Source organism: Pelodiscus sinensis, chromosome 2 (assembly GCF_052426305.1).
Source record: "Pelodiscus sinensis isolate ZL-2025 chromosome 2, ASM5242630v1, whole genome shotgun sequence".
NCBI classification, from domain to species: domain Eukaryota; kingdom Metazoa; phylum Chordata; order Testudines; family Trionychidae; genus Pelodiscus; species Pelodiscus sinensis.
In genome coordinates this window covers 11,062,564-11,075,518 of record NC_143053.1, presented here as the reverse complement: position 1 = coordinate 11,075,518, position 12,955 = coordinate 11,062,564, and the positions used below count along the sequence as shown (strand labels likewise).

The 12,955-nt window shown below is 45.6% G+C and overlaps 1 protein-coding gene across 1 annotated transcript in view; it reads right to left on the bottom strand.

Moving 5' to 3' along the window:
- COL22A1 (collagen type XXII alpha 1 chain) overlaps positions 1-12,955 on the bottom strand; it is a 316,194-nt gene that overhangs the window by 166,081 nt on the left and 137,158 nt on the right. The window contains exons 12-13 of the mRNA XM_075920074.2: positions 11,786-11,839; positions 10,593-10,631 (exon numbers count right to left, since the gene is read on the bottom strand). Coding sequence (XP_075776189.2) covers positions 10,593-10,631; positions 11,786-11,839 — 93 coding nt within the window. The remainder of the gene's footprint in view (positions 1-10,592; positions 10,632-11,785; positions 11,840-12,955) is intronic.

The following is a 12,955-nucleotide window of genomic DNA, read 5'->3' as shown; positions in this document are numbered from 1 at the left end:
TCTTCCGTTAAAAGTATTTCCGCAAAATCATGCCAGTCTAGACGCAGCCATTAGGTTTTTTTAATTGGAAAAGGTTTTTCTTAGTATTTTCAAGGTCCCAGAGGAAATGTTGCAAAGATGGAAATTCAGTCCGGGTCTCCTGAGTCTCAGTCTATTTAGTGCCAAGCTCAACTCTTCTTCTCTCCTGGTTCCCTGGCATACATTTAATACATTAATATCTGTGGTTCACAACCAGGGTATGCGTATCTTTGGGAATATGCTGAGGTCTTCCAGAGGCTATATCAACTCATTTAAATATTTACCTAGTTTTACAACTGGCTACATAAAAAGAACAAGCAAACTAAAATTTCATACAATGATTTGTTTATAAGGCTCTATAATACTATATGCTGAAATATAAGTACAATATTTATATTCCAATTGATTTATAATTGTGCAATAAAAATGAGAAAGTCAACAATTTGTCAATAATAGTGTGCTGAGAAGCTTTTGTACTTTTTTGTCTGATTTTGTAAGCAAGCAGGTTTTAAGTGAGCTGTAACTTGGCAGTACGCAAGACAAATCAGACTCCTAAAAAGGGTACAGTTGTCTGGAAAGATTGAGAGCCACTGCATTAAACCACATAGCTTTAGGAGGCCACCAGCACTTTTTTTGTCCTCTTCTAGCTTTTTGTTTTTCAGAGTTAGCACCCTGTGAATTCTGGCGTGTATGAGGCTTTAAAAAGTTGTCACAAAACAGCCAACCTGTGGCAACATTCCTGTGCAAAGTGTCATCAACATTTTTAGAAATTTCATTGAACTTTGTGGATGTTCGGTGAAGGGTTTTGTTTTGTTCTGTTTTGTTCTGCAGTTGGTATTTCACTCAGCTCTGAAAGCTGCTGACCAGAGGCAGCACAGATGACTGAACTCTTGAAAGCACAGGTGCAGAATTCTATTAGTGTAATGAGGTTAAAACCCTATTAATATGTTGGCAGATTTCACATCAAAGCGGGCATTACCTTATGCCGCTACAGAAGACCAGCAATTCATCAATTCATCTCAACTAAGAGTTTGCTTTAGATCACTCATCCAAAGAAAAAAAAAGAAACTCAACAACAAAACAAACCCAAAAACCAGCCCACCTCAGTCACTGCCCATCATTCTGATTTAATAAATACAGATGCCATATGGGTCTGCTTTTCAGGGTTCAATGAGAACTACAGGTGTTCTCAGCCTCTCTAAAAATCAGGCCGTTATTGTACAGGGAATTGATAGAAGTCTGGCTAAGAACCCTCACCATATTGTAAGCAGCTATTTTAATGATTTCATTCATTGCAGAGGAAAAATACGAAGAGCTCAATCGTCCTAGAAGGTCCAACCCTACTGTGCATGCACACTGCCCCCAGCTGGGGCTCCAGGAGGCTCCAAGAGTCAGGGAAACACAAGGGCTTCAGGAGTTTCCAGAGAGAGGAGGTGCTTCATCCTTTGTGCGCTTCTTGGAGTACGATGGAAAGACCACAGGCCTAAGCCACCTCTGCATTACCAAAGTGGGGCAAAACTGTCCCTGAAAACCAATGATTTTGGCCCATGAATTTGTACATCAGGTGGGGAAGGTGAATCCAGTAACTAGTTACAGCTTCCCAATTCTGTATCCAGCTCAGCAGTGGCTCTAGCTCCAGCCGAGTTTAGAGAAGCCATGGAGCTGCTTTAAAGTCTGCCAAGCCAGTAATGGTCCCTAGCAGACTTTCTACCATTCCCATCCTGGCCATTCCCTCTGCCAATTCCTTACCATCCCGCACAGTGGGCATTCTGAAAGAGGAAGAAGCTAGTGGCATAATGTTCCCTTTGTCAGCTGCATGCCCAGCAACGACTCTTCCACCTCTAGGATCTCACCTGCTGGGAAGAGGAGGCCAATTTCTACTACTTTCCACAGCAGATGGTGCATAGAGAGTGCAGCGGGGAGAAATTTTGAGACTAAGCGTTTCAGTGTACACGGCCTGATCTCATTACAGCTCCTAAAACAACTCCCTTCCACAGCTCCAAGATTTGTTTGATCGGCTGATGAGTTATTAAGAATTTCTAAAGTTAAAGAAGAAACCCCAGCACATTGTTTGCTGATCTGTTATTGGCGCAACCTACAGAAATCGAGGCCAAAGATCAGCTAGAATCGATTGATTTACTGGGCTCCAAAGCACTCCACGTTTCCAAGTTGTAGTGAGGAAAATTACTCAGTTTCAACAAGAGAACGGCTGTAAGAGAACGGCTGTTTTTTGTGAGCTCCTTTGGAAGGACTTACAGTGGTGAAAAGGCCTTCTGTTTTTATAATCCTGAACACACACAACCCCACAATAGCAGAGTGGAGTCAAGCCTGCATTCCAAGGAGCATGTGGCCACTGTACAGGGAGTTGTACACAATGGGGTTTGTTTTTAGAGTAGCAGTGCCAATATTCCTTTGATGCGGCATTACATGCAACTCTCAGAGCATATTCGGCCAGGTGAAGTCACTGGAGGAAGGCCAGCAAAGAGTATGGCTCATTGTGCCTGTGTGTTGTTAGATTCCGAGTGTATTTACAGTGCCGGGTAAATAACAACAGCTGTATGTATCTCTGATCAAATCCTATTTAAATCAACATGCATGTAAGATGCACACAGGCTCCTGCCAAGTTGCCCAGGAAGACCTGTGTGCTGAAAAAAATGATAAGAGGGTTGAGATGGTATTGTAACATCTCTATACCAACCTGCCACAAGGTCTGAAACACTAGACACATGGATGCACGGAGCCAAGCACTAAAGACAATATAACTCTATCCTGGATATATGCTACTGACACACACTGGAGGGGTCTGTCCGTTTCCTAGGTAACTTGTTACACACAGTCTCATCGAACTGAATCATTGTCCTGTTCCTTTGCCCTTGCAGATGCAAACTGCAATTATCAGTTGTACAGATTAGACATTATATTTTAAAAAACCCTAAAACTCAAACCAACCCCAAAACAAAACCAGACACAAGTTTTTGTGATTATTGTTCCTTAACATTCTTCTGCCTTTTCAAAGTCTGCTTTTAAAAATTTAGATATTTGGGTTAAATTTTGAACTGAGACAAAGCGTGAGCTGTTGTGCTACATAACGTCCCATTTGTCTCTAGGAAAAACGACCCTCTCCACTGTGGCTGTCTTCACTCAGGATCAAAGCTTCAATCAGACAAACAGCTTGCCAGGCACTGGCGAATGAGCGTGCCTTGAAGCAGAACAAAAACACGGTCGCCTTTAGCGTGACATTGATTAATTTGTAGCCTCCGGCCTATAAATAGGATGTGGTGATTGTAGATCTGAAGCTCGCAGATGATATGTAAGGTACCAGGCAGATGTTTTTTCCCTGCCGGAGAAACCTATTAACTCGCCTTGCCCCACTTCAACACAGACACCAACTCTGGCTCTTTTTTGTTACCCCAAGGTTTTTATTGTAGGTTGCCCTGGGTCCAAAAGGAGCCAGAGGTAAAAGTAAAGGGATACAGGCCAGTGTGGTATACTGGTAAGAAAGTGGCTGAAGCATTCAGTACTTTCAGAACCAGCTTATTTTCAACTCTGCTTCTCCCCCAGCCCTCGGCTCTGCACTGCCTTCTGCTGGTGCTACCCAAGTCACCTGGTCCTGAGGAATAGGCCAGCCTGCTGTGCTAGCTGCCCCAGGAAGAGGCCTGGCTGGCACTGTGTTGAATCACTCCCGGTTGGCACCCAGCTGGAATAAGGACGGGTGCTAAGGAACAGCCCTTCCACAGTGTCACTGCCATGGGGCTGTGAGGGAGCAAACCCCAGCCCTGGGCCTTTACTCCCACGGGGCCTGAGGCAGCTGAGTACGCTGCCTGTCCCCGGCCAGGAGAGGGTCTTGGAGCACCTGGAGGCAGCGCGTGCTGGGCTGTGAGTTATGCCATCCAGCAGCATAACCTCTAGTTTGTGTTTGCACAGGGGGGAGGAGAAGCAGACGTTAAGTGTGTAGGGGTGGAGGTGGGTTGCAATACAATCACACCAGTAAGAAATGTTACCTTTCACCCCTAAGTATGTGTCACTGAGCAAGGAGATGACACAGCTAATAGGTCCCTCTGAGTGGAGCCCTAATTCTGCACTTCCATCCCCATGGGTTGAAGCCCTGTGCCCACACAGAGCCCTAGTGATTTACCCTGGTACAGCCCCACGGTCTGGGGCCTGGCCTTCCGTAGGCTGCCCAGGGCAGATTCTTGCCAGGAGGTTGTGAGCTACTGAGAGTAGGTCGTCTCAAGGGTCCGTCAAGTACTCTGTACCCCCCGGTGCTGTAAAACTGGTTGACCATCATCATGTGCACTCCTCCGCTAGGCTGACTAAAAAAAAATGTTTCTGATCAAGAGAGTGGTTTTCTAGCAGAGCGTTTTCTCATCCCACTCTTGCTTTATTACCCAGCAGCATCAGACAGACAAATTAGCCGCTTTCTGCTGACATAAGAGAGCCCAGACAATGTTGGCATTTGAAGTTACAGCATCTCAGTTATGCATGGCTGGGGCAGAGTACCGGCGATTAAAGAGAGATGAAACATCAGTGGGCCAGAGCGGTGGTGTCTGCTGGCCATGGTCTGTTGGCTCTAGGACCTTATCTGCCCTACCAGTCTTCATCCTCCAAGAGGAAGATGAGTCCGGCAGCAAGCTTTGACATGGGGTGTGTAATATGGAGAAGGGGGGACCTGACAGACAACTGCCTAACTTTATCAATCCATTGCAGCATATGGCACTGCCCCTGGTCTTCTTTTGATCTCATGAATGGGGAAGGAGGGGAAACTGGTTCATCTGGCCACAAGGACAGGTCTCAAAGCTTTTAGTCTGGGGGAAGACTGAAGATCGCATGTGATGGGGGTTGATGTGTTTGACGGACCACAGGGCTGGGGGTGACAGCGACCTGTTTTGTGCAGCACCTCGGGAGGCTATAATTTACCAGCATTTTATATTGTACACTCACATTAGAAGGTAACATAGGAGGGCTCTTTTCACCTCCCCCTGACAAGCAGCTAATCTATACCTGTCAGTCGTAATATTGTGTTAGAAAGAGTTCTGCATCCCGGCACCCTTATCAGTGACTGAATCACAGGAATGGAGAGGCTCAGGAGCTTTCCGACATGATTCGGTTTCCCCCTCAGAGTTGAGCTTGGCAAGGAAATGCCCGAAAGAAAGGTGGTGGAGAGTTCACAGCTTTGTCACTGCCAGCAGATGTCATTGCGTACCAGCAACAGGCCCGGCAGTGGGAGACTGGGACCGAGATTCACTGAGATTCTCTAAAGGGGAAGGAAAAAACCCTCCATACGAGCCTCAGAGTTTCTGTAGTGTTGAGAGCTAAGCTGTCAGGATGCAAAATTATTATTATGTGTGATCTGGCTTCTAGTTGTTTGTTACAATCTGCAGCTGTTATTCTGGGTCACAGAAACCACTGGTTTTATCTAAAACCCTTTAATTACTGTTTAAGGGGAAAGAAGCCAACCCAACCTCCACTCCTCAGTTATTTAGCTAACCATGCAGAAGGCACTCTGAGTACAGGAAGGAGGGTTTAGAAAATACTAGAATCATAGAATTAAACTGTCCTGACCAGCCAAAGCGATGGAGAGTACAGGCTGAAAGCACTAACTCTTAACCATTGTGGATCAGCTTCTATCTGAGACTCTGAACATTACAACTACTAACTATTCACACGCCACGTGACAGCACTGAGAGGTAGGTGAGCTGTTATTCTACAGGGGAACCTAGGACACAGAGGGTGTCTCTGCATGGTGATAAAAAACCTGCATCTGTCCTGGATCAGCTGACTCAGGCTCATGGAGCTTGGCTCCGGGGATGAAAAATTGCAGGTAGACATTCAGGTTTGGATTGCTGCCCGAGTTCTGGGACAGTGCAAGCATGGAGGGTCTCAGGGCTGCGGCTCCAGGCTGAACCCAAACATCCACACGGCAATTTTAAACCCCGCAGCCCAAGTTAGCTGGCTTGGGTGAACCATGGCTCAGCATCAAGGCTTTTATCCCTGTGTGGACGTACCTAGAGAGGACAAATGCTGTGTGATCTTACAGTCACAGTGGTGGGGGGCAGAAGAGACCACCAGATCATGTAGTTTGACCTCCTGCATGTCACGAGACACTGACACTGCCCAGCACTTGCAGATGGACAGAGAGCTAGGAATGAAACCCAGAAGTCTTGATTTCTAGTTTTCCTGCTCCAACCAGTTTATTTATGAACTAAAAAAAAAAAAACCAACAACAATGCATCCCCGTCTCTCCCAGCTCTGCTCATGAAAACCACCAGCTGCAACGTCCTCAGAACTTAGTTGATTTCTGCTGTGAATCAGGATCTAAGGTAGGGGTGGGCAAAAGGGCCTCCGTGGGCTAGATCCGGCCCGCCAAGTGGGTGGATCCGGCCCACAGAGGCACTGCTACTTCCCTGCCCCCAGGCTAATTAAGGAGTGTGCCACGCCTCTTCCATGGCATGGGTGCCTAGTGGAAAGGAGGGGCAAAGGGGTTCCCCCACACCCAGATCAATCATGGTCTGGGTGTGGGGTAGCCACACCCCTTCCTATTTAGGCCCCACCCTTTCCAGGGTGACCTGGGGCTACTTCAAAAACAATTTTGAAGTGGCCCCCAGGCAAAATGTATTGCCCACCCCTGTTCTAAGGTCAGCTTCTCCCAACCACTCCCTGTATGTGAAAAATGCTGACTAGAGGCATTTCAAACAAGGATCAACTTGTTTATGCTTTTCCTCTCACTTTTAAGTGTCCAAATGTAGTGAGGAGGGAATGAAGAAGCCACCCATCCGTTGACTCATTCCACAGAGGCCATCTCTATATGAAAAGGGATTTTTATTAATTATCGCTATTATTGGGTTATGGTAGCAAGTGGAAGGCCCAAGTGAGACTAGGAGCCCATTGTACAAGGCACCTTACAAACACAGAGTGAGAAACAGTCACTGCCTCAAAGACATGCGAAGTGCAGGAGAAAGAAAGTATGAATACCTCCACAGAGGTACTGAGGTGCATAAACCCCAGGCTTTAGTCCCACTCAGCTGCTGCATACCCCTATAGATGCCTTAGAGTTTTTGGCAGCTAGTGTTTGCAGGAAGTATTAGTGTTCCCTAGATACCCCTGTTTCTGACTCTGGGAATCCAAACTGTAGCCCCACCCCAGGTGTCTGGATAAATGTCTCCCACTGTGATCCAGGAACTGGGGGGGATAGATGGATTTTGCTTGTGGAGGCCTAATAAGATAGGTAGACTTTAAGAATACCTGCCCTGTGTGGGCCCCATTCAATATCTGGCCAGAGAAGCAGGTAGAGGTGGTGTGCCCACTGAATAACTTTTAGCTCAGAGACTAACCCACTCAGCTGGGACGTGGGAGACCAGGGTTCAGCTTCTGATGGGAGAAAGCATTTGAACAGGGATTTTATACCCTACAGCAGAGTGCTCTAACCATTGAGCTGTGGGAAATTCTGACCTGGGGCTCCCTCACTCTCACCTGTGACAGGGAACGACTCTGTAGCCTGGTGCTAAGGGCACCGCAGGTGGGAGACCAGAGCCCAGTCCCCCTGCTTCATAGCCCTGTAATTATGTATACACAGTGAAACAGCTTTAATACTATTAAGCCATTATCATCCATAATGAAACCCGCTCCCACGGCTTGTCCACTTCTCCTACAGCCCATTCTCCCACAGAAAAAAATCAGTCGCACAGGAGCTTCCCAATGCTAGGGGGAGGAGCCCCAATCCAGGGACCACATCTGGCCCCTGGGCCTTAGGTTCTCCATCCCTGCTCTACCATCTTTGCCCCATCTTCCTGAATAGGGGCAAAGATGGTAGAGGAGGGATGCTGATGCTCCCAGGCTGATGTTGATCAACAAAGATGTTGATCCTCCCAAGCTGATGGGGACTTGAAGGTTTGTGTGGCAGACTTTGCTGCCAGCTCTGAGTAGGGCAGATTATGTCAAGTGTGGGAGGGAACTTTTCAGACACCGTGTGGCTGTGTCTAGACTGGCAAGTTTTTCCGCAAAATCATCTACTTTTGCGGAAAAACTTGCCAGCTGTCTACACTGACTGCTTGAATTTCCGGAAAAGCACTGACGATCTCATGTAAGATTGTCAGTGCTTTTCCAGAAATACTATGCTGCTCCCGTTCGGGCAAAAGTCTTTTTCCGAAAGACTTTTGAGCAAAAGGGCCAGTGTAGACAGCACAGTACTGTTTCCCGCAAAAAAGCCCTGATCGCAAAAATGGCGATCGGGGCTTTTTTGCGGAAAAGCGCGTCTAGATTGGCCACGGACACTTTTCCGCAAAAAGTGCTTTTGCGGAAAAGCGTCCTGCTTGTGGAACACACACAGAGCACAAAGATACTGGCTCATGAATTATGCCTTAGGCTATTAATCCAGATGCAATCTGCATTCCCACAACATACAAGATCTCATTTAGGACTAACCTCCGTAGCTGGCAGCTGAAACAGACTCATCCGGGTAAATTAGACACAGCAGGAAATGTGACACATATGGTAGAGTGGTTATTCATACACATCACCACCACTGGGCAGATTTGAACCAGGGATCTCTGGAGCTTAGTGTAGGAGCCACTACAGCTTGAGCTATAAAGCTAGCTGCCTCTTAGCTCAGGCTGTAAATCTTCCTTGTTCTTGTCTCTCGCAGTAAGCGGTTTAACTGCCACTACATGGGACAGTGAACCATACTACGTGTGTGGGTTACACAAGCACACCTCTTTGCAGATGCAATTAACTGCTTGTGTGTACAAGTTCACATTGTGGGATGATGGCGTAATATTTGGGGCACAAGGCCTAGGCACTGTGCCTGTCACTCCTCCGGTCTGCACATACATATTTCAGCACTGAAGGTGCAACACACAAGTCATCTCTGTAATGCCTAGACCAGGGGTGGGCAAATTCTGGCCTGCAGGCCGGTCCTCAGGGTTAATCGTTGGCGGGTCCCCACTGCTATATTTACCTGCACCTCCACAGGTATCACACGAACGGTGATCCAGAGCTGCGTTCGTCTGCTACCTGTGGAGGCGCAGGTAAACATAGAAGTGGCAGCCTGCTGGGGCTAACCCTGTGGGCGGCTGTTTTTTTATTACCCACCCCTGACCTAGACACAACAAAACCAGTTATGAATGCTGTTTCAGCCTGCACTATGAATTCTCTCATCTTCTACATCAAATAATTTCTTATTCCTAAACTTTCCAATGCAGAGTTGAGGATTACAGCCTGCAGTTGCTGGTTTCCTATCATTAATATGCTCGGGGCTGTGTTATATTGAAATATAAAGATGCTCCACACCCTAATTGTTGTCAGTAGAGTTACACTAGTATAAAGCTGGCATCACAGAGTAGAGAAGCCTCACCTTTCAGCCTACGAACTGATTTCTGATTAAACTAGCCTGAGCCACCTGCACAGACATAAATGTTTATGAAAGCAACGCAATCTCACCATTTCCATTGTTGGAAAGAGACGGGAACTTCTTGTACATCGGCACTGGAGAGACAACCCCTGTTCTTAAAGAAATTGCAGTGCAAAACAGAACAAAGGAGGCCTCCCTTTTGGCTTCTGAGTGGAGTCTCTTTTCTCCAGACTGTATTTCTCGGACAGCACCAACATACCAAACATAACGCTTAGGGATGAATGACCCTTGCCATGTGAGAAACACAGGCTGATGTCTAAGGCTGCATTGTGACACTCTGTCTAGAATGCCTACGGTAGGCCAAATTCTGCCTGTTGATGGGAGGGGTTGCACGTAAATGCCAAAATTTCACCTTTATTCTTCCCATCTCTGTGGATGACTTAGTAATACTTCCTCTAAAAAACAGCCTTCATCTGGAATGTGAGAAGGTCAAATGGTGCATTTCAGATGCATATGATCAATAGATTATAATCAGAGAAAGTTGAGATAGGAAGGTTCAAATCAGGCCTGCCCATGGAGATGCAAAGGGGGCAATCACCCTGGGCCCTTTAAATTACTGTCAGAGCACACTCTGGGCAGCTCTGAATGCTGGAGGAACATGTTGTGGTCCTGGCGGTACTGAGGACTGGCTGCCTGAGGCCCTGTCCCTTCCAGGAGCATGAAGCCAGCCCCCTACCTTACCCAGGGGCCCCAGGACCTGAGTGCCAGTGAAGCTGTTGGCTCTACTGATTCAAATGGTTATAAACTTTACTTTTCTCTACCTATGCAGGACTCTTCCCTATAAGAGATTTACAAATGCCTTGTCCAATATAGCTATAAATATTCCAAGCAGTCTGATTCCCACTGCATTGTTCCTTGTACAGTGCATTCCGCTTGTACAGCTGAGATTTATCATTCTGATTAGACTGCATTTTACACACTCTGCACAGCTGGAATGGAGACTACACAAGAGGCAAACAGTGACGAATCTTAACTTTCCGGTGAAGTGTGTATGAGAAAATATATTGCTTCTTTTACTAAAATCCAACCAGCACATATCTCCTGAATTCTCTTTGTTCATATGGTCTCCTGAAGTTCTTATGGGCCCCAAAATTAGAATTTGAGCCAAACAAAGTAGTGGAGTGAGATATGATCTAAATCTTTTGTATAATTAACAATATCATCATACCTGTTCTCCCTTCTCTCCTCTGCCATATGCTCCTCTGCCCTAGAAAGGAGGGGAAAAGGTACATTTAACATAAAATAATGCTGCATTGCACTTTTATTCAAGGATCTCAAAGCACTTTATGAATATTAATTGACAAAAGATTCATGCAGATTCTACTACTGATTATTTATAAAGGCGCATAAATGTGGATGAAACCTTATTAGCAAGCTTTTTGAAACATGCATCTGTTTACAAACCCTGAAGCCATGTGTTAATTTGTTCTGAGACTTCTACTCTTTGAGTTGGTGACACACACGAGGTAAAAGTTTCAAAGGAGGAGAACTTTTATCTGTTTTCACAGCATGGTTCCTAAACATTGCCAGAGACACTGTATAAGCCTTACTGAATGCCTTTTTACTCTCCTTTTCAGTGTCAGTAAACATTGTATTTATCATGCACTCTTTGCAAATACTACTAAATATTAAATACAAAATAGAGACAATGTATTTCAGGAAGGCAGATTTTGGTAAGCTCAGAGAGCTGGTAGGGAAGGTCCCATGGGAAGCAAAACTAAGGGGAAAAAGAACTGAAGAGAGTGGGCAGTTTTTCAAAGGGACATTATTAAGGGTCCAAAAGCAAGCTATGCCACTGAGTAGGAAAGTATGGCAAAAGACCGCATTGGCTTAACCAGGAGATCTTTCATTTTACTGTGTTTACTAGCTCATGTTGTTAGAAAGGAAGATAATACATGTACTCCAAGGTTAGTGTTAATTTTCTTTTTTATTTGATTTCATATTAAATATCATAAGCATTGTTCCTCGTTAATATATCCCTTGTTTTAATGTATTTCCTTCCTGTGTGTGTGTGTGTGTGTGTGTGTGTGTGTGTGTGTGTGTGTGTATTAGTGGTGCACATCGACACACTGCCTCAATATTCATGTTGAACATAAGAAATTTCAACCCACCCCAAAAGAAATTTCAATCCACCCAAGGATAGAAAAAGTTAGAGGGAACACTGGAATACACACATCCTAAGGGATGCTGAATACAAAGAACAGAGGGAGTCTGCTGAAAATAGAATTCTAGTCACCAGGGCCCACTCACGCTATGTAAAAGCACTGCCCCTTTCTAAGTCCCATCTAATCAGTAGGAGAACACCCATTCTCCCATCTCTCACATTCCACATTCTGTCAGCCTCCAATGACTCTGACTTACTGAGTCTCCTTTTTCTCCTTTTAGACCAGGAAGTCCTGGGTTGCCACTTTCTCCCTAGAAGAGAGAAAAGGGATGTTAGCATCACCAGATGTAAAGCACATTGTTCTGCCAAGCACACAGCTATTACTGATGGTGCCTAACAATCGATTTAATTGTTCCATTCAGTTGTTCCATTTTAACGTTTGTATATTCGATATTTTAATTATGTATTTAAGCATATCAAAGATTCATCTCACAAGACTGAAACCAACATTGTCCCAAGCCTCACCATATCATCTAGCAGGGCAAGGGCTGTTGCAATCAAAAATCCCATCCATGCATCATCTTGATTCCAGTATATGGGAAGCTTGGGTTTTGGTGTATGATTTATACACAGGCATTGATTTTAAAATACGCATGGAATCCTGAAAGGGGCAATGGCAAGGCAAAAAGATTTCTTGCAGCTCCCTCAGAAAACCTTAATGTTACAATTGCTATTCAGCACAGCAAGGACCCCCAGCCCTTTAAATGTGGGTTGCATTAAAGCCACAGAGACCTCTCCTTTAGCTGTTAAGATGGCCCCCCAAAAGGGGGGAAATAATGAAAAATTTCTAAAATGTCAGTCATTTCTGTTTTTCAGGTTTCAAAAACGAACCATTTTTCAGTTCTTCGGAATTTGCCATGAACATTTTTATTTCAGATTTTTCCCCCATGCTGTGGGGTTTTCTTCCTTGTCCCCCCTTTATGCTTCTATTTTGAAACAAGCAGGAAGAAAGGGAAAGGGGGAAATAAGAAAGAGGGGGACATTTTTCAATGTTATCCATAAAACCCAGAAAATTATATATTTGTGACCCCCACGCTGGCCAGGAGGGGTTAATGAGCTATGGTGGGCAAGAGTGGTTAGGTTGGGAGGGAGCAGTTGAAAGGACAGAGCCAGCTCAGTTGGGCCACCGTGTGGGTAGACAAGCAGACTGGAAGCTCCTGTCTCATGCAAGGGTCAGGCTACAAACTGAAGGGTGGAGTCAGCCAGGCCCTCCGTACAGGAAAGTGCCAGTTTGTGTTTATGCCGGATTGTGAGTTGGGGACTCCACTACCCCGGTAGTGATTGAGTTTTCACAGTGACGAGGGCAGAGAATATGCTGCATCCAGAAGAGCAATGTGCAGAAGACACCACGGGGAAAGCGTAAGCAG